Below are 27,524 nucleotides of genomic sequence, written 5' to 3'. Positions count from 1 at the left end.
CTGAGCCTGGTTTTGCCTTCCTATTGTCGCCAAAGTGTTTGCTCATAGGGGGTCATTTGATTGTTGGGTTTTTCTCTGTATGTATTATTGTAGGGTCTACCTTACAATATAAAGCGCCTTGAGGCGACTGTTGTTGTGATTTGGAGCTATATAAATAAAATTGAATTGAATTGAGTTGAACCGTGTAACTTTTTTCCAGTCTTCTGTGGTATAGTTTACAAAATGTAACTTCAGTTTGCCTGTTCGGAGAAGTCGCAGTCGGTGTGGTCTAGCCCATCTGCTTCAAGTTTTGATGCATTGTGCCTTCAGAGATGCTCTTCTGCATACACTATTTTGTATAAGAAGTGTTGACTTGAGTTAACTTTGCTTTTCTAACAGCTCAAAGCAGTCAATATGTTCTTATCCTTTCACATCTGGCATCAAAAAAGCATTTTTGCCTGGAAAACTGCAGTTCACTGGATATGTTTTTTCTTTTTCAGAGCATTCTCTGTAAACCCTAGACATGGTTGTGTGGGAAAATCCCAGCAGATCAGCAGTTTCTGAAATATATATGAACAGCGCATCTGGCACCAACAACCATGCCACATTTAAAGTTACTTGAAAGACCCTTTTTCCTCATTCTGATGCTTACTTTGAACTTCAGCAGATTGACTTGACCATTAAATTGCCGAGATGTCACTGGCTGCGTTAAGAACCAGAATTAGCTATCTAGTGAGTATATACATCAGGTCAGAAAATATTTAACATGTAAACATGAACTATGTCAAGCCACAACTGTTTAGTTTTGTAAGAACTTACTAAGAGGCGTACATGGGACAAAAAGTGCCTGGTTTTATTCAAATCCATATCACGGAAAACTGTGTAACAGATGCACCCGTCTGCCATGTCCATTTCACGGTTTGCCTCTCGAAAGCGTGAAATGGAAACACATGCAGAAGTTACAGTACATGCAGAAGCTGCAGTACCAGCATGAGGAGATAACATATTTAAAGCCTTTTGCGTCCTTTTTGTTTGTCCCCTGCAGCCCATTTTTTCTCTCTTTCTTTTGGTCCCTTTTCTTTTTCTGTTTCTCCACCACCTTCTCCTGTTTTTCACCAAAAACAGGCCTTCAACCCTGTGTACGCTCTGGTATAATACCCACTCTGACAATAATGTGAATAATGTAATAAACAAAAGAAACATGATTAACAAGATGAGCCTAGAGTCTACAGTCTACTTTGGATATTAGTATGGCTTGTTGCATGTTACTAGTGCATCTTTGAATAAGGTGCAACCCAGACCGACAGACAGGGAGCATTCAGACTGAATGTGAAATGAGAGAAGTGAGGGTTTTTTGCCATGCCTTCTTTTTTTTTTGGTGACATCACTTTAATTACAGTTTCCTTTAGGAGCGTGAGGCAGAGACAGGCAGACTAGAGTGGGGGAGTTAACTGTTAACAGTGCAGCAGGACATCTGAACATAGGAAAATGACTCTTAGACCTACAAGGTATGTATGAATCAAATATACTCTATATATTTTTAAATCTTTCATGTGAGATATAACCAAAAAAAATCCCCTAAGAATGGAGAACAATTTTCCAATTGTTTTATTTTTTAGAATCATTTTGTCAGTAACCATGTGCTCAAGCAGGTTAAATATACTCCAATGTGTGTAAAGCAGGTAATACAACTACTGATAGCTGACAGCTGCTGTTAAAATGAACTTCTTGCCTTTGTTGTTACAGCAAGTGAGACTTTAAAAAAAAAACATGTCTTTTTGGGTGTAATGTAGAGTATAGAAGTATAGAGTTACATATCGACGATGACCAGAAGAAGCATCTTTTTCTCTTTATTTTGTTTTTCATTTATTCTTTTTTGTTGTACATTAAAACATCAGTTGTACTACATGATATGAGAGCTCAGGTTTTGCCTAAGCATGTTCTTCTAAAGACGAGTTTAATCCATGTCAAACATTTGGTTATTTTAACCAACAGAAGCTTCTGCCCTCCATTGTGCCGTCTGCCACATTGCTGCCAAGTGCTCCTTACGCCAACAGAAACAAACTTTGGAGCAACTTTCAGTAATTTTAATTGCTCTTAAACATTCACACACGTGGATGTAAGCATAGGGTACATACAGTATGGTTTGAAAGAACAGATTGCCAATTAGGTAACATGATAGGGGAATTAAGCAGAAGCATAAACAACATTATGCTATGCCTGATGCTCACCGTACATTAGTGGAACAAGGTGGTTCAGTCTCAGACAAGCTTATATAATTTTTGAGTGCTGCAGATGTGCAAACACCCTTATTGTTCAACAATTTCTTTATGTTTTAAGCTTATCCTTTGGTTCAATACAAAGGTCATAGCTGCAAAGTAGCTTGCTCCACAACCAGAAATGTATTCATCACGTTTATTACAGGCTTTCATGTTCAGCTCTGTTCTTGTTGAAACAAGAGGCTAAGTCAGTGGGTGGAGATTTCTTCAGCAATCAACTAGTTGGAAAACTGAACCTGGTCGACAGAGAAAGAATGACAAACAGCACACAATGGATGTACAGTTAGGACATCTGTTCATTAACATGCTTATTTACTTCTTTTCTTAGAATAAGATAAGAAGAATGACATCAGTTTCATATCTGTATGGTAAATATTGTATGTAGCAGGGCAACTGTTGGGTTTGCAGAGACGATAGCCAGCTAAGTGCTGGCTAAAGCTCCATATTTATCGCATTGGTATTTTACATAAACTCAAGGTAAGAACCTAATGTACTGTTGATGTTTAACTGCCTATTTACTTCATGTCTCATTTTGTCTTTACAGCATCCCAGACTACAGCACCACTATATCATATGGAAACAATAACAACACCAATGAGACTCATTGTCCAGATCACGAACTATGGGAGTGGCTCACTGCACACCAACCAGTGTACATTCTGCTCATCACCGTGCTGGGAATTATGCTTAACATGTTCGTTCTGACTGTCTTCTGCTTCCACAAGAAGGCGTGCACCATAGCTGAAATCTATTTGAGCAACCTGGCTGCTGCTGACCTAGTCCTGGTGTCCTGTTTGCCCTTCTGGGCCGTTAACATGCTCAATGATTTTAAATGGCCTTTTGGTCATTTCATGTGCAAAGTTATCAATGTGGGAATTAAGATGAATGCCTACTGCAGCATATACTTTCTTGTTCTGGTTAGCATCGATCGCTATGTGGCGCTGGTACATGCGATGTCACATGGAAGAATGCGTAGTCCAAAATATGCTAAACTAGGGTGTCTGCTGACATGGGGTTTTGGCTTGCTTCTGAGTATACCCGTGTTCATCTTCAGGGAAGTGAGATATTTCCCTGAATATGGTACTGTGTGCTATCTAAACTATCCAAACCACAACGTACAAGTTATCTGTGATGGGATATTGATCATTTTTAGCTTTGTTATTCCCATTTCAATTATCTCCTTTTGCACTTTTAATATTATTCAGGCTTTGAAATTGCAAGCAATTGAGAGGTTCAATGCTGAAAACACAGAACGAAAGGCCACCATTTTGGTCCTGGCAGTCCTTGTAGCCTTCCTAATTTGCTGGGTGCCATTCCATGTAATCACCATAGTAGATGTGCTTTTACGAGGTGGGATACTGGAAGGCTGTCACCTTGAAAATGCTGTGGACATCAGCATCCAGATCTTCACCTACTTAGCCTTCTTGAACAGCATTCTTAACCCGATCCTATACGTTATTGTAGGAAAGAACTTCCGGAAAAAAGTCAGAGAACTCTTCCAGCAGTGGGGCCACCAGAGGAAAACCTTATCTGACTCCACACGTTCAAACCTGTCCTCCACATTGAAAACTTCTGTATAAAATGCTGTATGCAAATTGCTTTTTGCAAACAAAAGCACAGAAGGATAGTGGGCAGTCATTTAATGATATTGTCTTAAACTAAATGGTTCAAATGAAATCTAAAATCAAATGAAGTTCGTGAAATCGCAGTGGATGTAGCTTTGTAATAATCAGACTTAATCATACATTGTTAAGAAACCTTTTAACGAACTCTTTCTTTAGTATGTTAGCTGATGCACAACGTCTCACTGTTACGTTTAGAAAAGGTGGTTGTATTACAGATTACTACCAAATGCAAAACACTGTTGTTTAGCTTGAACTGGAAAAAAATGAAGACATATTTTATATATTGCAACAACTCACCAGTGTGTGATATTGTTGGATTCATATATTACAAACTGTAGTAGTCATCAGTATCTTGGCTGTACTGGTTCTGTGATGTAAATATGTGTACTGTAAAATAATTTATGTAAATACAACTTTTTTGTTATAAAGTTTATTGCTGAAGATGCAAATGATGCCACTATTTGTTTCACTCAGAGCATAACGATGAATAAAATCAACATGCGGTCTTTCGCTTTATGAATCTTTATGATGCATTTGAATGTTAAGTTGAACATCCAAAGGTTCATGTTGAAACAGCGTCTTGCTAAGTGTTTCTGGTGTTTCTGACTCAGAGTTTCCAGACTTAAACATGTGACTCTTTCAACAAGTTTCCAGTTGTGACGCACAAACATGCTTCTTTTTGTTGGCTGTATAGACATAACTTTTTCTTTTTTTTTTATTGTATATCTGTCCCCCAAACCACCTTTTAATTGCCAAGTGTTTACTCAAAATGGGTTGTGGGCAAGGGTACACCCATAGGTGTCCTCAAAATGAAGGCAAATCTTGCCAAGCAGGATATCAGGCTTCACCACAATTGCTAGTGCTGAAAATTGTTGTGGAACAAAAGGCATGCAGAAAAAGTTACCGCAAATTGTAGAATGTCTGCCAGAAAACACACAGTTCAACCTCGTTTTATGTGTTTTTGTCTGCTTTTTAAAATGGTTTTAATTTTGTGATTTTTAGCCTTGTCCTTCAAATCTGAAATGTATGTCACTCCCACATTCATGTTCAAAGTTCATGTTATTCTGGTTTATGTTGTGCTACTAAATGGGAATATTAATTAAAATTTTGACTATTCTGTAAACACCACAGTGGGGGATGACAGTCACTGAAGAGGTTTTAGTGCAGATGCCTCATTCATGTTTCCATAAGACTTCACAGACTGTTTAATAAACATGGACACAGTCAATATGACTTCACCCTGTTAGTGAAGTTCTGTTATGACACCTGAAAGTGAACACTTTCGACACCGTTTTCTTGGTGATTTGAAACCATGCGTCATAAACACTGGTTAAAGACTTGTGTCTGTCATGGTGCTAGGTCGTTGACCCAGCATTTTGTATTTTATGATTATTTTTCTATGTTCTAGTTATTCTGATTTTGGTATTTTGTGTCCTCCCCTTGTGCCCTGTTCTTGTTCTGGATTTCCTGTTTTATTTTGAAGGTCTGTGTGTGTTGTCATTGTGTTCAGCTTTTATCCTCCAGTCGTCTTTGTGTATTAGGATCAGCTGTTCTTCCCTCCTGTGTGTGATTACCTGATTACCTTGTGTGTGTATATATAGTGGGTGTCGGTCTGTGCTTGTTGTTGGTTCGTCTGCGTTCCATGGTGTTCTGTTCCTTAGTCTGCAGCGCTCTGCCCCTCACCCTGTTTTGTATGATCTCAGGTTTGCTATTTAGTTTTCCCAGTTTAGGTTTCTTCAGTTATTTGTCATCCCTCATTGCCTGTTTTGCCACTCCGCCACTTGTAAATAAACGTCACTCGTATCATCAGTCACTGCCTGCATTTTGGGTCCTTTTTCCTTCAACGCCACACGGCTTGCCTCGGCAGCCGTGTCAGTATCAGTGAGCAACTCTACTGACTCTACTAAGGACTCCCTTTTTTTTAATTCACTTTGACAGAAAACTGAGGGGAAAACATTTATTGAGGTCACACAGCAATGGTACTAACTGGAATTACAATGCAGCTAAGGGTGTTGCCCCCTGCTGTCCGATAAAAAGAATGCAATCATATTTGGCTCAACTTTCAAATCACAAAGCTCATTTTGGCTTTTAAGTGACAGTGTGTAAAATCTCATCAGTAGATGCCAGTAGATTGCAGATTGTAGTCAAATGAATTCAATTTCCTTAACCCTTCCAAGTAACATACATAATCCTAGAAGTGGTGGTCATTGTAGGACAAACATGTTTTAGTCAGGCAAGAGAAACATTAAATTTAGACTGTGCACCTGAGCAACCATGGCTGCTTGAAGTGTTTCTAACACTGTTTATGTAAAAAGCCTTGTTGTACCCACTATATTTTACCATATTTGAATAATATCAGCACGTAGCAATGAATCAGGAATAATACTGCATGACTCAATTAAATATTTTGTGGTATTTTGCATTTTTACCACAGAGTGATCACAGAGACTAGCTGCTGTTCATTCGTGGTAAGTGTAGTAAGATAGCAACATGACTCCCGCTTCTGCCCCAGTCTTTCGCTGTTTTGGTAGGCTGTCAGTCTACTCTTAACTTAGCTATCAATATGTAGCTTTAAGAAATGTAAAACTTTGAGACTGATATGAGTCACCGACTCAGAGAAATTAACCTCTCCCTCTGATGAGCGAATATTGAGGTGGGTTGTTTAGGACATTACTGTTACGGCTGGCTGCCGGCGAAGCTCATGGGCGCGTCACTGCAACTCCCCCTGGCTTCTGCTCCGCGGCTGCTGAGTGAGCCCTCATCTGGGACTCTCCTCAGCTCTTTCTGGGACAGTGGCGCGGCTGCCCCTCTGTTGGTCTTCCTTGGTCTCTTGTGTTCTGGGGGCCTCTGGATGTCTGGAGTTTTGATCTCCTCCATACCTGCTTCATGCCCTGGAGGATGGGGCTGTGGCCCCCCCACACCCTCTAGCAGATTATTACATGAAGGAACCTTTTAAAAAAAACAAAAAAAAAACAAGCGCGTCCATGCTCACAGGTGTACACACGGGTGATCACACCCACAAACTACACCCTTTTTGGCTCCTACCTCAAAGCACACTGTGTTCTGTTGATCTTATGTGCTGCACAATAATGTTTAATATTTAGTATTTACTGTCATATTCCCATATATCATTGTGATGTTGTTTATTCTATTACTCTTGTTCTCTTCTGCTTTTTTTCTTTTTTCTTTCTCAGCAGGTGATCCAGGTGATTGATATATGCATTTTTTTTCTCTGCCCGTTCTGTTGGTTTTTGTCTTTTGCCCTTCTCCCCCGTCCCTCTTCTCAGCTGTTTCTCTTTCCCTCTTTCTTTCTCCCCTTCTTTCCCCCAGTCAAGTCTGTCCCGTATTCAGTAAGTGAAAATAAAATAAACAATAAAAGGTGAATCAAATGGACCATTACGGCAAGGCTGGGATGGTCAATTTGGTAAAGTAAATCCGTTGGGCATCTTTGTTTGCCTTTAGACAACAATTCTGATGGCAAAAGAGCCAAACGGGACAGGCCAAAAAAAAAAAAAAAAAAAAAGGACATTACTGTTGGCTGCTGTTAGCCTCTGTTAGCCATGGCTAACTGCTTTTAGATGGCATAAGTGAAACTTTCATTAAACTGGATATAACATTGTTGGACTTTGATACTTAGTTAATAAACTCTCATATGATGTAAAATATAGTCAAGCTATTTAGCAGAAGTAAAGTATGATTTTTAGGACGCTCAAGCCTAACATTAACTGACATAATGTTAGCTTATAACCAGTGACTGCGCTGGTCAGCACGTTGTCACCTATATGGAGACATCTAATCTGCTGACAATAATTAACTGTGAAAATATTGGGAATAAATAAATATTATGTGTTTTTTTTAAGTGTTGTAGCTCTAACTTCAGTTCAGGAGATAAGGCTCAAGGTGAAGTGGATGACATTTCATTAAGATGCAAGTGGCTTTGGCTTTTATTCTTAATTGATGAATACTTAGTACAAGAGAATGTTTCAGTTTGGTGTTGGATGTAATTACACACTAATCATTGTATATTTATACAATATTCTTTTTATTTTACTAAATAATCCCACAAAAATGACTGACTGTACTTTTAACATGCAACATATTTTTGTGGCCTTCCTTTTGCAACACTAGAAATGCTCATTACTGAATTGGTTGCTAAGACGGTCTACTTTGAAGATGGCATGTGTGTAGTGTGTGTTTTGGCTGATAAAGCATCCATTAGCCACACTCCATTAAATCAATTATCCCCTCTCCCTAAGAACTGAAATCATGGGACAAAGGTAATGATACATGCATCAAACCGCCGCTGATACACTAAAAGGTTAGACTAGAGTATATATTTGTTGTGAACATGCTTTTTTTGTTTTCTACTTTTTGAATCACTGTCACCATCCAACAGCTTTACCAGTTGGCTCAGACCCTCCAGCTGAGTTACTTATGGAGAACAACACAACAGCTGAGTTTGTCTGCAACCACACGGATGCATGGGAGTGGGTTTACACCATGCAGCCTGCCTATATGTCGATCATCTGTCTTCTGGGACTAATCGGCAACTCCTTCGTGCTTTGCGTCCTCTGTCTTCAGAAGCGCAGAAGTTCTGTTGCTGACATTTACCTGAGCAATCTGGCAGCAGCTGATCTCCTCATGGTTTCCTGTCTGCCGTTCTGGGTATCAACTATAATCAACAAGTTCCACTGGAGATTTGGGGAGTTCATGTGCCAGCTTGTCAATATTGTCATTGGGATGAATTATTATTGTAGTGTGTTGTTCCTTACTGTTGTGAGTATGGACAGATATATGGCTCTCACTAAACCATTGTCCCAAGGAAGGCAGAGGCAGGCTTTCTGGGCACATGGAATTTGTGTAACCATTTGGATTGTTGGTATCTTCCTCAGTTTTCCTGCTGTTCTTTTCCGCTCTGTGCAGTTCTTCCCCCATCTGGGCATTGATGCATGCTACCTAGACTACCCCCATGAAGGGTGGCGATTGCGGTACAACATAACTGTGAACATAGTCTGCTTTCTCATTCCTGTCCCAATTGCATTGTTCTGTAGTTACCACATTATTAAAGTCATTCTAAAGAGACAGAAGATGAGAAGAAGCAACAGCAGGAGTGCGGAGAGGAAGGCAGCATACCTTGTGCTTATTGTTTTGGCTGTGTTCATTCTCTGCTGGCTGCCTTACCAGATTCTGATCTTCTTTGACACCTTGGATCACTATGAGGTCATCTCTGGATGCACGTGGGCATACGTGCTGGACATTGGCAACCAGCTAGCTACGTACCTTGGCTACAGCAACAGTGCATTGAATCCTTTCTTGTATGTGATTGTTGGGAAGAACTTTAGGGAGCGGGCAAGGGAAGTGTTTAAACCCCTTCAATGCAGGAGGAAAGACCAGTGTGAGGCATCTGGTCATGGTAATGCCAATCTCATCTCAAGTAAAAAAACAGAGAGCACAAAAATCTAAATGAATTTACATATAAAGAGTAAACTCTTTTTAAAAATATTTGTGTCTGAATTGAATTTCATGTATTAATATATTTTATGTTGTTGGATTAGGGTCTAATAAGAGGGCCTGCCCTGGCCTTTGAAGCTTAGCTTTACTTTTTAATTTTTGTTTTTAAATTAGTGTTTCATTTTCCAATCAATTAAAGCTTCTCTTGTGTGTCTTACACCCACACAAATGACGGTAAACTCAAAAGGTTAAAAGTTACTTGTGTTACGGTAATCCTTTGCATGCTAAAAGCAAAAAATAAATCTCTATGACAACATCTGTAAAACAAATTCAAGCATGTCGAAAACGGATCTTTTCACATTCTTGGCATGTTTGTCCACAACCACTTGTTTCTAGACAGTAGGAATTTCTCTTAGCAGCAAGCTAAAACAAGTCCTTCTGGCATGTACCCCTACTACAAGCTTAGTTTGGTTCTTATTCTTGGGAGGACCGATGTGCAACCTGTAATTTAGGAACCTTTTTTGAACTGTAACCAGCTTAGTAAAACTTTAATAAAGTTGTTCTTGAACTGCACTGAATCAGTCATCTTTACGTTTTTATTGGTCAAACCCTTGATTAAAGCAGAAGATAACTTTTGAGGTTATAAAGAGTGCTGACACCTTGTAAGAGAATGTGATATGGGGGCAACTGGCTGAACTTTTTCTCTCAGGAACTAAACAAACCAAAAGTTACCCCAGTGAGAAGCATGAATTACAGGAAAGGCTGTGACATGGTAATGGTTGCATCTATATTATTTCCAAAGTATACACCCTCCCTGTGACAACTCCAAACTACAATATTTTATATATGTTTTAACATTCTAAACTGAACAAGCAAGTAAAAACAACTTTAACAGAGGATGTTAGAGATGATGAGAAGTTTAATAATTGTTGTGCAGAGACAGACGAAATCTTTCCCACTATTTCTAAATAGTGGGAAACCAAATATCACTAATTTCTAAAATGTTGAAACTGAGGGAAACAGTTGACTAATGTTTGCCATAATTCTGTATTGTTTAAAGAGAGGCAGGGTGGCTAGATTAAAAAAAAAAAAAAATTCTGGAAGCAAACTGGTGTTTATCCATGTTGTCTATAAAAACACTGGGCTTTGCTTTTTTGAATGGTCCCATGTGTTAAATTTGGCATTTACAAGTAATCAAAGTCACAAATGTAGGACAGATATATAAAACTGACTAAGCAAGGAATGTTTGGCAAAGAGCTGATCTTCATCTTCATTTTGGTATGCTGCTGTCATTTTTACCATAAAAGGGATTACACAATCTCGGACATACTGATTATTAGATAACCCTTCATCTAAGTCTTCCAAGTACTGATTATAGTTTACATTAACTCCAGTGTGATTTGAAGTTGGTTTAATATTTGTTATTGTTGTCATTACCATAACTTTAAATTTAGAACATATCAGAACTGGATGATGTACAAGCTGAGGATAAAACTGATAAATCTGTTTTTATAGCATTTGGAAATCATTACCGGTCTAAAGATTTCACTGTTTATACAGTTAATACAATCACAAATGAAAAAAGATGAAAAAAACTAAAGGTTTTATTAATGATATCTCAACATCATAGCAAACAGAGAGGTCCAGACAGGGAGTAATGCTGTAATTTCCTGAATCAGTCATATCTTTACAGGACTGTTCATAAGCTTTGAGATACTCTGTCATTTCTTTATATTTTGCTTCCAAGGAGCAAGACTTTCTTGGAATTAAAAAAAAAAAATCTCTGACCTCCCCTGTATCATTTATGAAGAGATATGACACCTCAATATTTATCAATAAATATGTGGATTGGCACCTGTTTAGCTTAGTGGGTGAGCAGACGGCCATATGCCGTATGGCCGGCCCTTGGCTGCATGTCTTGCCCCCTCTCTTTCCTGTCTCTCCTATTTCTTGTTGAATAGTTTTCTTTATCCAATAGCAGCCTTGGGAAGCCATATAGACAGATAACCCTCACTAACTTCTGATGTACACCTGGTCATTTTGCTTTGAAATATGACAGGAACCACATAGTGCAGGGAATAGAGTAGACTAGGGTACCCAGTGAGGTACAGCTGATTACACAATAACTGAACTGAAGCAGTGTGGGATCATGCTGACAAACAACAGAAAAAATTAACATCCCAAGAAGAGCGTTGAGTGTCTTTCAACAAGACTAGAGAACTATTCCTGCAGACTAGTTAAAGAAATTACAAGTAAGCTCGTCTGAAAGATTTCAGGCTGTGTTAAAGATTATAAGTGGTCATACCAAATAAAAGACATTCAAGTTCATTACAATTGTACAACAAAGCTTTTTATTTAAATACTGTTATTTGATTAATGCTTGCACAGTGAATCAGTGCACTTCCAATTTTCCTAGAAGATGGAAAATTACAAGGAGTGGCTCGACCCTTTTCCACAAGTACATTTTTCCATAGACCATGACGAAAGATGTTAGGTAAACGTTGTGTATCTACTGAGTTTTTTGTGCTTTTTTGGGTTAGTCTGTTAGTGTTTATTACCTTCAGCCTGTTTTTGTTTTTTGTTTTTTTAGTTATAGTTTAGATTTTCACATTTGTATCTTTCTGCTTAGTTTGTTCTTAATTCTGGCCATTTTGAGCTTTATATGCTAGCTTATTTCTCTTCATGATTTTATTCTCAGTCCGTCTCCTTTTTGTCATTTACAACCAAAGCTAATTCCCTGAGTTTGTTTTTGCTGCCCTCCTGTGTTCTCTGTGTCAAATCTGCATTCCTGTTTCCTGTTTATAGCATAACTAAAGTTGGTTCGGTTGACTAAACAATTAAGTGTAAAAGTTGGTTGTGCTGTTACTGGTGAGAGCTGCTCTACATGATTTTAAAAGTGTCTCATTTTCCTTGATATCAAATGCAAAATGTGTCTCTATGTCTACTGTTGCCTTCCTCCCCAGTGTTGATAATTTGTAGTGTTTTCATGAGAAATAGAGAGCATGGGAGCTAACTAAACCCCACCTACCATAGTTCCAGGTGGCAGATCAAGCGTGTGCATCTAACCTTATTGCCCAAGGAGATTACTTCTGATTGGATCACTCACCATCTTGCCCCCCCTTTCCCCACTACTTAATTAGTTCTGATTGGATCTCGTCTCTCCAGAACATATTTATGACAGTTTTAATCCCCATGAATTATTTTTATTTAGTTATTGTCTTGTTTTCATCAGACAAAAAATGTTCTTTGGTAAAAACTGTGATGAAAATTATTGATAAATAACATTAAGACTGGTCCTGCACTGTTTCTCTAGGTGTGGGCCTCCTTTGTTTTGTATTATAGTGTGAGTGCAGGATTAAAGCAGTTTTTTCTTATTTATTTCTGTCTTTTGTGTTCAGCATTTTGGTCCAAATCCAACAGTATCATGACATAAATAATTGTTAAAGTTTAAATAAAACCCTGCTTTCTTTGGTTTATGTCATTAGTTTCTAACTATCTGTGATAATAATAGTAGTATTTTCACACACTATGAACTGGAATGTCCAAAGTCTGCATTTTCTCTCCAAGACATGCTACATTACGCCACCGTACTCCACTGCAGTTTTAGCTGCTGCTCATAAATGAGCACCGTCCAAATTTTGACTCTTTGATAAACAACTTGATATATTCAACTAGTGGTGTGGAAGAATGCAACTATATACAAAACGCCCATAGCAGCCTCGTTGTGTACTTTACCAGGAGCCCGTGAGCACAGTTAAGCCCATCTCAGACGTGTTATCTGTTATTACAACTTTGACCATCGGAGTAACATTTTGGTGAAACATACGGTAAGAACTTTTTAAATTCCTTTTCAGTATTTGATGCTTAAAAGAAAAACAAAATAAAATGTGGCAATCAGTCTTTTCAAAGTAGTCATCCACTGATTAAATTAGAAGAAAAGATGCAATACACAACACAGAAGATCTACCTGTGATTTTTTTTTCTTGGCTCTTGAGTGTTTTTTAACACAGAAAAATAATCATCTTCCTTTTCTGGGGCTGTTTGCTTCCTCCCCAGAGCTGAACTTTCTTAACTGGATAAAAGAAAGTCATAACATTAGCCACCCATTGATTGTTTATATAAGCTGTTTTATGTTCAGTTCCTTGTTTAGCTTCAAATTTGAATTCCTACGTAGCACATTTCTTTAATGATGGATTTTAAATGGTTAGCTTTAATCTTTAATGATAACATTGTACTGAAGGTTTATGAATATTTATTTTTTCCTACTCAGTGGAGCCAATGGAACTCACAACTGTGCCGACAGTGTTGGCTGAAAATAGCAGCTTGTCTCCAGTCACTGCAGAATGGGAGCTTATCCACACCATCATCCCCCCATACATCTTCACCATATCCCTGGCAGGTCTACTCTTTAACAGCTTTGTGCTGGTGGTGTTTTTTGCCCACAAAGATCGACTGACTGTAGCAGAGATCTATCTGAGCAACATGGCGCTGGCTGACTTTATTCTACTGTGTAGCCTTCCTTTCTGGGCAATGAATATCCTCAATGAGTTCAACTGGCCATATGGAGAGGCCTTGTGCAAAATCGTCAACGCCCTAATCATCATCAATTTCTACACCAGCATCTTCACTCTGGTCATGATTAGCATCGATCGCTATATAGCATTTGTGAAGCCCATGAAGGCCAGCTGGCTGAGACGGACGCTCTACGCCAAGGTGATCTGCTTCATCCTGTGGATATTAGGGGTCTTACTGAGCACACCGACAATAGCTCACAGAAAGGTGAAGTTCTTTGAGGACTATGAGACCACATCCTGCGTTCTGGATTACACCCATGACAGCTATTGGAAGCTGGCCCATCAGATTGTGATAAATGTGGTGGGCTTTGTTCTTCCTGTTTTGGTCATTGTTTTCAGCAGTGGAAATATAATCAAGGTTTTATCTGAGAGGAGGGAAAGTGTTGGTTTTCATCACACCAGTGATAAAAAGGCCACTGTGCTAGTGTATGCTGTTACACTGGTGTTTTTACTATGCTGGGGTCCCTTCCAGGTAATTACCTTTCTTGACATTCTCTGTGATGTCAATGTGCTGGATGAGAAGCTGTGGTCTGACTCTCTGGATATAGGAAGGCAGCTCTCAGCATATCTAGCCTTTCTCAACAGTGTCTTAAACCCTTTGTTGTATGTCTTCTCAGGGCAGTACTTTAGAAAGAAGGTTAGCGCCATCTACAGAAAGACTAGATATCAACGCAGAGGATCAGACATGACCACATATCAACTCTCTGCTGTGTCCACTTACATCAACAGAACAGAGCAAATTAAACCTGTGGTCATTGTTAATGCCAAAGAATAAAATGTGTCTCATACTGATGGCATCTACTTTTCTTTTGCTGCTTATGTATAAAATGACCAAAAAAAAAAGGATATGTTTCTAAAACTATTATGTCATTAGACTTAACACAATAATAATGCTGTTATGTGGCTAATCGGCACTATCAGATTATGTTTATTGCTGTGCATGAGGAAATAATATAAGTAATGGACAGACACTGCAGGAGAAATAGACTGAAATGCATTTACAGTCTGCATAATGACATTTTTGTCTTGCATTGTGGACAAACAGCATCTGTTTCTTTGACATGTTATATGGATTTATAGCAACAGACTTCTCAGTTTAACTTTGTTTGTCTTTTACGTCTTTAAATTTAAATATTTTGACATATTAGTCAGTATTTATTTATTAATTGTAAACCAAATATTTATATCTTATGGCTTTTGTCTTTCGGGTTATCAACATATGGTCATGTCCATTTTATCTAAATCAAATAACAATCCAAGCAATGTCAGACCCTTTTTATTTAGACCAATGTACTGCTTTATTCATGCCATTTCCTTTGCCTGCTACGCCTTCCTGGAAGATTCTTGGAAAAAACTGTTTACTGTTAGGAGGAAAACCTTTTTTTCCTCACTCATGTTGTTAAAGAAACTGTGGACAATGCTCAGATAGTTTATGTGTTTCCATATGTTGTTAACACATTATAAGTAACCGACTTTAGCAGACTCCCAAACAGCCTGCCTCACAATTTTCATTTCACCGGTACATGATGCTACTTGCTTCTGGGTGTTAATTCTGTCAACTCATTAAACTTTTAAGCTAAGAGGAAATACTGTGGGTGGGGCTAAATGTTGCTGTAGCTTTCTTGCCTTCACCTAACATTAGACCTTCCCAAAATAAAAAAAAATACTTAGCACCCACCACAGTGCACAACTGCCCCATGACTATTTTTCCAGTGCAGTTAAACGTTCTAATGAAATACTCAAGTGGCTTTATTTTTTAAATGGTGCTATCTAGCAAACAATGTATGGTATTGTATTTGTTATGTAATCTGATGTGCAGTGTGACAGTTTATCTGAAAGTGGCCTAGTCCATCTCTCTGTCCAGCTGAAGACAGGACTGTCACAGATGTTGCATTATGCATTTTGGGTGTTCAGTAATTTTCACTCTCAGAGCTGATGTTACACATGGCCTGTATTTTTATAGTGCTTTTACTAGTCCCACCTAGGGACCCCAAAGCGCTTTACACACCCAGTCATCCACCCATTCACACACTGGTGGAGGCAAGCTACAGTTGTAGCCACAGCTGCCCTGGGGCAGACATAAGTATTTAAAATCAGTTAATTATGTTTACTCAGTCAAACTATTTATTGGTGTTATTTGGTTATTTAGGCAACTGTATTCATTTAGATATAATGGTTTGTCTCATTATGTAATGCCTATCAGGTTATCACAATAATTATCAGAATATGTACATACCTGTTACTATTTTTGTTGCTTTTTACATTCTGTATATGACTGAAAATAAATATAATAGAACTATAACTCACCAAAAACCAGTACACTACTTTTTCTTAGCTATTTCTGTTTTGATTTGCTTTAGTCTCTCTGCTTTGAAGACAGTTGCACAATGCAGTGACAGTTATTTAGCATTGCAAGTTTTCAGCCATTCAGTAGGCATGTAGACATGTCAGAGCAGGAAAAGATCTGGCAAAGCAGAACATTGTTCTTCTCAGGTATTTCAGTCTGTGGAAAAACAGAAGACGTGTGCTCATTTTTTTTACCTACTACCAAAAGGGCCACGTGTTCCAGCGGACAACATAATGGCCTCCTGACTCCAACTTTACTGTGAAAAACATGTTAGTAAATCAGCATGCACAAAACCAGAACCCAGAAGCATCTAAATGGACTTCAATCAGGTTTTTGTTTTGTCTCTGTACTTGTGTGTTTTTCTCTTGTGATGTCAATGTGACATCTGTGAATAAATCCTAGTTTTCCTGGTTGTCTGGCTAAAGCATTCTTTAAGCATATGGTCATAGAAACAGTTGAGCTGCGATACAAAGTGTCACAAATTTTTGGGACATTTGTCAGATCTTCACATTTTATATTATTCAGAATTAATTTGGCAAAGCCTATGCTGGTATATTCACAATCCGAATTATGCTAGGGTATCCTGTAATTGAGTTTTAGGATATTTTAGAAATTAGAAGTTTGGCTGCTAAATACTCAAATATTGACTCTATCTCCACTTTTCTGCTGTTTGGTTTCGGGCTTGTGCAGCATGCACTGAGTCTATAGTGCTAAGAAAATGTTGCTTTGCGAGAAGCCGCTGTGGGACAGCCTTATAACAACTGTGAAATACAATTAAAAGATCCTTAAGATCCATCCTTTAAAAAAATAGAAAAAAAACAAAACAATACCTGGTGCTTCTCACTCATCATGTGCTCCTTCGTCTTCTGTTACTGTCAGCAGTGACTATCGTATCTATCGAGCTATGTTCTTCTGGTCTTTGTCAGGACCTGTTCTGAGTCTCCGCGCTCTTATTAAACTCCTCCACTTATAGAAAGAGAGAGAGAGAGCATGCATTTGAGAGAGACAGACAGAGAGAGAGAGTTAACAAACATTACCATTATTCTGGTCCCACATGATGCTTGTAAATGCACGAGACCACATTTAGTAAGTTGTCAGGAGCACCTGACCTAATGCTCTGATCTCTACAGACTTACAAACTGAATTTAAAAAGTACACACACACACACAGTTAAGTAAATTTAGTGCAATGATACACATAATGCTACTGAACGAGGAAAAGTAGAGGATTGGCTGAATGAATGGAGGAGGGGGTGGCAAAACATCGAGTCATCTCATATCATCAAAGACATCTGACATCAGTTTATTTTCTCCTTCAAGTGAGCAAGTGGGGCAGAGTCAGAAAACAACTGCAACTGGAGTTACTGGGAGGGTGTAGCTGGCTAGATTGATGTGTTCTTTTTTCCATCTAGAGAACAGACTCTTTTCCCTAAAAGGTATGCATGAGCCTTATTTGGCTTGGTTTATACTTGTCTGTGTTTTTCTCTGTGGTTAAAATATTTATCAACAGCACAGATTTAGAAACATGATGTCTGACAGTGTAAACATGTCACGATATAGACTGGAGATCATTAACTGGAATTGTCTCTGCATGTTTAGTGTTATAGTCATTATCTTAAGCCAAATGCACTAAGAAGATTTACGCTGAAACAAACTCCAAACATGTAAAAAGGAGGGTTTGTATTTTGTTATGTTTTTGTTTTAATCTTTATGCATTTAGAATTAATTTAGGAAGAATGTGGCTGCAACTGATGGTGAGGATATGCAGAAAATGAGGTTGCTATAAATATCAGTGACTCAGGTCAGTCCTGATAAACAGTAATCAGTTATTAGAAACGTAGATGTGCTTGTATTGTACTGTTGGAACTTTAAATGACTGATAATGGAAAGGGCTCTGCATGTAAAATAGAAAGGTATTCTCTTTTTTGTCATTACATGTTTATAAGCAAAGAAAAAGACACACAAATAAGTACTTAATAGAGGTAGACTGGTATTATCAGATCGAATAATAGCCAAAATTATAGCTATAATAGCTATAATAACATAATATAATAGCTGGTTATTTTTCTTAATAGAAAAACATTATTACAGATGTTTCTCTGGGAAGAAGGAAAAATTCAAAAATATCTTGTTGCAATGGTTGTGGCACCCATGGTTTGATGATAGATTAAGCAAAAGCGCCTCATCAAAATTCAACTAACACACAAGAACGCTTGTTATTCAAAACAATTATTAATCTCTTAATTTTGCAGATACACTTTCGGTTAATTGGTGACTTTAAATAGGCTGTGATTTTAAATGTGACTGTAAGTGTGAATTAATGGTCTCTCTCAGCCACAGTTTTTGTGTTTTTGAGTCAAATTCTTTGCAAAATAAATGAAAATGTAGCAGCAGTATTTTGCATTATATATCAGTGTTACTCGTAATTATGTGTATCTCTGTACTGTGCGCCATCAAAATAACATAATGTTCTCACATCAAACTGTTTTTAGAATAATATTTTATATTTTATTTGCTGTCCTCTGTTTTTCTGCAGCATCCATTCCAACTCTTACTCTGTCAAGATGTCTGGAAACCAAAGCAACACAAGTGAAAACCATTGTATTGTTGACAACAACAGCTTGATCTTCACTCTGGTTCCACCCTACATCCTGGTCATCAGTGTGCTTGGAATAATCTTTAATGTGTTTGTGCTGATGGTTTTCTGCCTCCACAAGAAGGCCTGCACTGTGGCTGAGATATACCTGAGCAACTTGGCTGGAGCTGACCTTGCTCTGGTGTGCTGTTTGCCCTTCTGGGCTGAATATACAAGAAAGAGATACGACTGGCCTTTCAGTGAAAGCCTGTGCAAAGTGTCATCAGCTGTTATCTACATGAATGCGTTCTGCAGTATTTACTTCCTTGTTATGGTTAGCATAGATCGTTATGTGGCACTGGTGCACCCGCTTTCCCATGAGAGGATACGCAGGCCGCTTTATGCCAAACTGGGATGTCTGTTTGTGTGGGGTCTTGGCTTGGTCTTTGCTCTCCCCATATTCATCTACAGGAAGTTAGATTTCAAACCTCAGTCAAATCTTACTAAATGTTCACTTGACTTGCCTTCAAAAAATCAATATCTGGCATATGAGGTGATAACCATAATTTTCAGCTTCATCATCCCTATTATCATTATTTCCTTCTGCACTGTCAGAATTTTTCAGTCACTGAATAACAGGCTAATGGAGGGTTTAAACTCTAAGAAAATGGAGCAGAAGGCTACCACTCTCATCCTGGCAGTTCTCCTGGCATTCCTGATCTGCTGGGTGCCATTCCATGTGACAAAGATACTAGATATGCTCCGAAACACTGGCATTCTGAAATGTCACATTGCACTGATCATCGTCCAACAGATCTCTGTGTACTTTGCCTTCTTCAACAGTGTCCTTAACCCCATTCTCTACGTCATTGCTGGAAATAACTTCAGAAGAAGAGCTAAGGAACTCTCCAAGCAGTGGAACAATAAGACTACAGAAACATTCAGCCTCATGTCAACTCGCATAACGACTCTGAGGCTGACAAAGTCTCAAGCTACTCTCTGATCTTTTGAGTTTTGATGTGTGCTTTGGTTATTTTAAATTAACTGGGTGATTATTCACCCAAGCATGAGAAAACATTTTTTTAGGCAATCTGAATATATAGGGTTTATTTAACACTGTTTATTACACTGTATCTCCAGAAAGTAGTAGTAAGGTTTGAGTGCCTTGAGGGGTGCTGCTATTTTTTTCCCTAATTCTATGCACATACAATACCAGGAATTTGGTGGATATCCATATTAAAGAAGCATATTTGAAAGTAACGCACAGTCTCTTGAGCATTTAGAGTCTTGGTTCTGCATAATGTCAGTGAGAGTGATATCCTTGATATTATCATCTCAGGTATACAGCTCTGGCTGTGAGCACAGCAGTCCCAACCACCTACTATTTAAGTCATGCTCAGAATAAAGTTGGCTTAGAGAGAAGAAGCTGCAACAGCAAGAATGAACTAAGAGGCTTCACTAAAAGCCAAGATAAATAAGGATTAACTAGGACTGTTAATCAGGCAAAGTTAGAAGACGCGCACACACACAGACGCACACACACACACACACACACACACACACACACACACACACACACACACACACACACACACACACACACAAATATAATCCACATCTCTTGTTTTACATCAAAAGTTCAAGCAACAAGGGTGGGGTTGCTTTCAAAGCCAAGGATCCGGTATAGCTTCGGTATAACAGGATCTGAGACGCGAATCTGAATCTGCCATTCTACTGCTTTATTTTTTTTATTCAGTTATATTTTATTAGATATGCTTTCAGATCTAATGCAATAATAACACTGCTACATAATTGAATAGCATTACCACATTTATTCTCTATTACATAAGTAATGGACACAAGCTAATATAATGGAACGACTATACAAAGGAGATGAAAGAAGGTTAACAGCGTTAAAAGCATTAACACAAGATTTTAATGGTTAGATGTTCCACACTGTACATGTGAGTGGTTGTGTATTAATATGTCTCTGTGCTGCAACATTATGCGGTTTTACTGCTACCGATTGGAATACTTTAGTGATGAACTGTAAACCACTAAACCTATTGTGCTGCGCAGTATTACTTACTGTTGTGTATTACATTGTAAAGAATTCCTTTCCTACTCCTGTGACTCCAAAAAGACATTTAACCTACCAATACTGAAGAACTACCTGCACACTGTATTAATCTTTGCATGTATGTAACAGTATATGAAAAACAGCGAATTGTATGCCTCGTACTCAAACTCCGCTTTTAGTGGCAGCTTCTGTGTATGTATTGTGAAACATTTATACAGTGAACTTGCGATATATCACCTTGCTAGATCAGTGTAAATACAAAAACTCAATAATCCTCATTTACTGGCATCTTCTGTAGTCCGCTGTGGTAAATAAATGTCTACACACCAGGGAACTTTAAGTTCTAAATCAAAAATAATGTTTTAAATTAAACGCACATCCCCTTTTAAGTTACACTATGTGAGTTATTAGATATTTTATACTTTGGATTAGTTGGTGATTTCAGCTTGGCAGTTGTGGGGAATGTGGGTCTTAATGTAAATCTGTGTTGGCTCAGTCCAGTGTGGATTCCCCGTATGACAGCTGGGATAGACTCCAGTCCTCATATGTCCCAGAACTAGATGAATGGTTAAAAGAATAGATGGATGGCTATGGTTCTCAGCACCTCTGATAAGCCTTTATTTGGTAAGCTGTGATTGATTAAACTACAAAGGATTAACAAACTCCAGGCGTACCTGTCCACTCAGTGGCAGGCTTTGAACTGTCAACAGGCAGCTGTTACAATGTAAACAGCAGGCATATCTCTGTCAGTATCGGATTTATCTCATGGACATATTGGCACATCCCAGTAAACTTAACAGAATACACTGAACCACACGGGGACTATTGAAATAACATGATATAAATATAAATTTTCTTAAAAGTCCTGTCCATGTAAATGTTACTTTTTTGGGGATTAAACATGAACATAAAATAATGGTTTCATTTGAGAGAAAATTGCATGTGTCAAAGTGGAGTATTTTCTGTTTGTTTAGTGTAAATGTCTTCATATCGCTATGATACAGAATAAAGGAAGTGATTTCGGGTTGAGCTCTAGTACTCTATTAATCTATTAATCTCTATTAATCTAATACTATTTTCCTTCTGTCACTGGAGTCTCCCTTTCCAGCCAGCTTCCCCTGCTGCAACTGTGTCCTACAAAAACCCATTCATTCCCGTTTTCTCTCCCCCTTTATATAGATGGGCTCAAATCATCACCAATCAACCACTCCGTGCAGTAATCTCCAAATGGCTGACTGCTTGACTAGAGGGGAATCTCCACTCCCACATAGGTATGGCCTATAGCTCACCCGAAAACACAAAATTATGCAATAATTGAAATGGAAAATAATGCCAACCCAATGTTTAGTGAGAGATTCTCTCAATTATTCCACCAACTGATAACAATAGTATTTGCATTCTGAGCTTAATCAAACAGTTCAAATGCCTTTTCAGATGTTATGTTCACAGAAGGCCCGAGTCTATAAAGGTCCATAAAACAATACCTGAACCAACACCATAAAAATGAACCATGCAAAGAGACAAAGTGCTACTTGAAGTGGAAAAAACAAAGACTGCATTGACTGAAAAGCAGAAGAGCTGGCTAAAGAGTGAGTCATTATATATTAGTTTAAATTCAGTTTACTTTCTCTTTTAAGTAAGAAAAACACAGCTATTTAGTAGGAATTCGTTTGGCCTTTTTTTCCACCTGGAGAACAGATTATTTTGCCTGCAAGCCAAACTTAATTTTGGTTGTTTTTTAATCCTTCATGTTTCTGCCTTTCTGCTCTGCAAAGGGGATTAACAAGTCAACAGTAACAGGGTTTTCAGCTTTTTGCCATTACTTGTTCAAAACTTTAAAAACACCCTTCAATTAACTTACACGCTGTGCAAATTAAGAAACTTGCACAGCGCGATGGGTGTGGCCCTGCCAGCTGCTGATCACGCCTAGGTTCTCACACACCTACTTCTGATCAAGCTCGTCGGGGGCAGCTACTTAACAGAGCGATGGAGCTTTCTCCAGCGCAGGATTTGTTAGTCCAGGAAGTACAGATCGTGTTTGCCCGCAGGGGTCAGTGTCTAACGGCCGCTTCCATTGTTTTCCCTGCAGGAGGAGCGTGGAGAAGAAGGACAGCACAGCACGCACAGGGTGTGCAGAGTCACCGGGGAGCACGAACACGGACGCCACTGGAAGACGCACACGGGAGTCTTGGGGAGCGCGGGGATTAGTTTGGCATCAGTATTTACCACACTGTAAATAAACGCACTGTACACACAGAGCTCTGCCCCTGGGTCCTCCTTTCCCTCACAACCCCAGACCATGACAATAATGTGCATAAAAGCACTCATCTGAGGTTTGTTTTTAAATGCTTGATATCTATTGAAGCCAGTATTACATATTGAATCAGAATCTGGCATTAATCTAAGACACTAAGACATTTCGGTGTTCGGACCGGTCTGAGGAAAGACGAGAAACGCTTTTAAAGCTGAATCGCTACGGTCGGGATTTAATGAGGTGCAGTGCCAGTTTTACGATGGAAGGTGTGGTCACAGCAGGTATTCTGGTGGCTTACCTTATTGGTGAAGTATTTGTAGGAGTGTTTTCTTTACGGGTTAAAAAAAAAAAAACTTTCGGAGGAGAATATTTAAAAGAAGCATGCAAACCTGATTTGCTAGATTTCCTGGACACTAAATGTAACTTTGAAAAAAAAACACCTCTTACTGTTGATTATGGAGCTGAAGTGTTCATTTATTTGGAATAAGATCAGGAAATATTATCAGCGTACGTAACTGTGACGGATGGATCCCTCTAAGCTGTGAGCGCGGGGACAAAACTTTTGCTCTGTTCTGTAAGTCTCGACGGAATCCCAACCTTGCGTTTTTAGAGGTGGGTACTTCCTGCTCTTAAGTAGTAATACTAGAATTTTATTAAAAACCGGCTCTGTTTTTTTTTTCTCAGCACCACACAGGGATTTTTATGTCGTTGTTTTTTGTTTGTTTTTTTCTGGCTATGAGAGACAAGCATATCATATTTATAACTGTAGCTGTGATGTCATTATGTTAGCGCGTCGGGTTACTGTCTGAATAATATGGGTAATTTAGGCTATAATAGGTTTCTGCAACCTCACAGCTCGTAGAATAAGCAGTGGAATAATATGGACTACAATACACTACAATAATATGCTCATGTTCAGATGATGGAGTAGTTTGGAATAAACTCACCGCTGGATAAATCTGTGCTGCACCTGAGTCTCAGTCCTCAGAATCTCACAAGTTTCTAAGAAGAGTTCATCCTTAGACAAAACCATATTTCTTCTTCTTGCTCTCATTTACCTTAACTGCTAGACTGTTTTCATAGAGAAACAGGTTTAAAACCTGCACTTACACTGTAATATTTCTTTCAGGACTTCATTGACACCTCTACTTTAACTCATCGGGCGTGCTTGTTTTTGAGTCTCTGCTCTTGGTAGGTAATTACTGAAATTAACTGACAACATCTTTGTATATAAATTAAGGCACTGTTATGGGAGATCACCCCAACAACCTTTCACTCACATGGGTACATTTTTGCAACTGTACCATCATCATGTCACTTGCCCCTGCGGATTTTAGTCTTAAAGTCGACACTGTTCCTTTTTTAGTAAACCCCCACAGTAGCTTTTAATGCCAAAAGACAGTTTTATACCGGTGTAGATTAAATCTACCCCTAAATATAACGATGACAGCTTTGACCACTCACTTTGTCTTTATTAACTTCCATGCATGGAATACTTTAAGTGTGGATATTTTTTTTCCTCTTTTGAAAGAAAAAAGGAAAAGAAAAATAATTGTGAAAGTTAGCCTACAATAATGTTTTATCTGTACTCTGTTCTCTATTTTCTGCAGTATCCCTGTCAACCTCATCCCTGTAACGATGTCTGGAAACCAAAACAATACAAATTGTACTAATCTTGAGCCAAATAGTTTGATCTTCACTCTGGGTTCATACTACATCCTGGCCATCAGTGTGCTTGGAATCATCTTTAATGCGTTTGTGCTGATGGTTTTCTGCTTCCACAAGAAAGCCTGCACAGTAGCTGAGATCTACTTGAGCAACTTGGCTGGAGCTGACTTTGTTCTGGTGTGCTGTTTGCCCTTCTGGGCTGACTATGTAGGAAAGGGCTTTAATTGGGCTTTCAGTGAGAGCCTGTGCAAAGTGATACCTGCCATAATAAAAATGAATGCACTCTGCAGCATTTACTTCCTTGTTCTGGTTAGCATAGATCGCTATGTGGGGCTGGTGCACCCACTGTCCCATCACAGCATGTGTAGGACATTTTATGCCAAGCTGGCATGTGTAGTTGTGTGGATTCTTGGCGTTATCTTTGCACTCCCCGTATTAATCTACAGGAAGTTAATCCCCAGTACATCAAATATTACTGCATGTGGCATTCTCTTCACTGAAGACCACCATCTAGTATATGAGACAATAACCATAATCTTCAGCTTCGTAATCCCTGTTTCCATTATTTCCCTCTGCGCTGTCAAGATTATTCAAGCACTGAGAAACAGGCTAAAGGGGCATGGGAAGGAGCAGAAAGCCACCACTCTCATCCTGGTAGTTCTTCTGGCATTCCAAATTTGTTGGGGTCCATTCCAGTTGAGCAGGATACTAGATGTGCTTGAACGTGTTGGTATTGTGAGGTGTCACACCATACTTGACATCTACAAACAAATTACTGTGTACTTAGCTTTTTTCAACAGTGTCCTTAACCCCATTCTCTATGTTGCCATTGGGAGAAACTTCCAGAAAAGAGCAAAGGAATTCTTAATGCCGCAGAAATACAAGAAAACAAGAAGATCAAGCACACGCTCCTCATGAGCACACCCCACAAGTGTTAAATCTGACAATGGCTTAAGATAAGCAGGATTGTGACCTTTTGAGTTTTGAGGTGTGCTGCTGTGATTGGTGATTTTATACAATGACAATTATTTATCCAGGCATAAGAACTTTTTTTCTTTTTTCTCTTTTTTTAGCATTTATGTAATGTGAATATATGGGGTTTAATTGTCTATGAAACATTGCTTCTTCAAAAAGTGATATACAGGCATAACATATTTGTTACTTAAATGTGATATATATTTCTGTTTTATAGTGATTTTTGTTCCAATACAATATGAATAACATTTACACTGGCGGATGCTCATATTAAATAAGAACAAAAATATAATATAACAACACAAAATCATATGAAGGACTTGAACAAGGCCAAGTATAAGAGCAGAGAGATGGTAGTGAACTGGTTTTGAATAGGGCAAAAGTTACACATGTTAATGCAGTTTTTCTTGCAGGTACCACATTATGTGTTTTTCTTATTTTCTGTCATGTATTTATATTCTTACAGTGGTGGATGCTCATGTTAAACTTAATGTTATCAGTTATCACAGATTACATTGTTTACATTAAACATGATTCATATCTTGAAGTCAGAATATATGCAAGTCTTTTCTTATGTTTATCCATTTTTTCAAATTTCAGTTCAGGATTATTATGTTAAAGCTATTCATTGACATCCTCCAAATATTCAGTTCGGAGTACCGCTGCTGTACAAGGTGAATGACCTGGTGTATCTCTCTCTATATATATATATTTAAATAAGCCCACTAACAGTCCAGAGACATGCTGTTGGTGGGCTTGAATTTGAGTGCGAATGGTTGTCTGTCTCTATGTGTTAGCCCTGCGACAGACTGGCGACCTGTGCAGGGTGTACACTGCTTCTCGCCTTAAGACAACTGGGATAGGCTCCAGCCCCCTGCGACCCTGAAAAGGGTAAGAGGAAGAGAATGGATGGATGTTTATTTGTCACGGTTCAGGGTCATTTGACCCAGCATTTTCAGTTTCGCATATTTTTCTGTATTATGGTTTGTATTCTGATTCTCTTGTTATGCTTTGTTGATTATTATTATAATTCTATGTTTCAGTTTATTCTGGTTTAGAGTTTTGTTCTTAGGTTTTGTGTCTTGTGCCCTCATGTTTAGTGGAGGTTTAGTTCAATGTCAAGTCTGTGTCTTTGTGAATTGTTTCTTGTTTCCTGTTTTACTTTGAAGGTCCATGTCTTATGTAAGTGTATTCAGTGCTTCCTCCCGTCTCGTCAGGCTCATCAGGTCCAGCTGTGTTCCCCACCTGTATGTAATCTCCCTGTTTTCTTCAGTGTGTATTTAAGTTGTGTCAACTCATGTACTCACTGGTCGGCCTGTGTATAAACCGTGTGTTCTCCCTGCTGTCCTTCTTTCATGTTCAGGTTTGCTGTTTAGATTTCCCCATTATAGATTATCTTTAGTTCCGTTTCACCATTTTCACCTTGTGTTTTCTTTTCCAATAAACCTCTTTCGCGTCTCAGCGAGTGCCTGCTCTTGTGTCCTCATTTATTCCCCCACACGACTCACCCTGGTTAGCCGTGACAGTATTATTATTATTGTTATCAACAGTAGTTAGTTGTACTAATAAAAATACAAACCGGATTCCAAAAAAGTTGGGACACTAAACAAATTGTGAATAAAAACTGAATGCAATGATGTGGAGATGGCAAATGTCAATATTTTATTCAGAATAGAACGTAGATGACAGATCAAAAGTTTAATCTGAGATCATTTCAA

The 27,524-nt window shown here is 38.5% G+C and overlaps 2 protein-coding genes and 3 pseudogenes across 4 annotated transcripts; all 5 read left to right on the top strand.

Annotated features, from left to right (window-relative positions):
• The first annotated feature begins 925 nt into the window (after positions 1-925).
• LOC113012056 (B2 bradykinin receptor-like) lies at positions 926-5,692 on the top strand. The gene is made up of 2 exons (XM_026152000.2): positions 926-1,487; positions 2,803-5,692. Exons 1-2 carry the CDS (start codon positions 1,468-1,470, stop codon positions 3,836-3,838), a joined length of 1,056 nt encoding a protein of 351 aa, XP_026007785.2. The 5' UTR covers positions 926-1,467; the 3' UTR covers positions 3,839-5,692.
• A 2,625-nt stretch (positions 5,693-8,317) lies between these two features.
• LOC113012057 (B2 bradykinin receptor pseudogene) lies at positions 8,318-9,886 on the top strand (annotated as a pseudogene).
• A 3,138-nt stretch (positions 9,887-13,024) lies between these two features.
• Positions 13,025-16,665, top strand: bdkrb1 (bradykinin receptor B1). Its single transcript, XM_080293501.1, has 2 exons — positions 13,025-13,161; positions 13,605-16,665. The coding sequence occupies exon 2, from the start codon at positions 13,613-13,615 to the stop codon at positions 14,681-14,683; it is 1,071 nt and encodes a 356-aa protein (XP_080149627.1). The 5' UTR covers positions 13,025-13,161; positions 13,605-13,612; the 3' UTR covers positions 14,684-16,665.
• Positions 16,666-17,573: 908 nt separating this feature from the next.
• On the top strand, positions 17,574-21,938 carry LOC113012348 (B2 bradykinin receptor pseudogene; annotated as a pseudogene). The gene is made up of 2 exons (XR_013903601.1): positions 17,574-17,690; positions 18,791-21,938. The product of XR_013903601.1 is annotated as a B2 bradykinin receptor pseudogene (transcript).
• A 1,314-nt stretch (positions 21,939-23,252) lies between these two features.
• On the top strand, positions 23,253-27,267 carry LOC113012244 (B2 bradykinin receptor pseudogene; annotated as a pseudogene). The gene is made up of 3 exons (XR_013903602.1): positions 23,253-23,775; positions 24,293-24,354; positions 24,774-27,267. The product of XR_013903602.1 is annotated as a B2 bradykinin receptor pseudogene (transcript).
• The last annotated feature ends 257 nt before the right edge of the window (positions 27,268-27,524 follow it).

The sequence above is a fragment of the Astatotilapia calliptera genome, chromosome 19, assembly GCF_964374335.1.
Source record: "Astatotilapia calliptera chromosome 19, fAstCal68.1, whole genome shotgun sequence".
In the NCBI taxonomy this organism is placed as follows: domain Eukaryota; kingdom Metazoa; phylum Chordata; class Actinopteri; order Cichliformes; family Cichlidae; genus Astatotilapia; species Astatotilapia calliptera.
The sequence above is the reverse complement of the archived record's forward strand: the minus strand, read 5'-3'. Positions and strand labels throughout refer to the sequence as shown.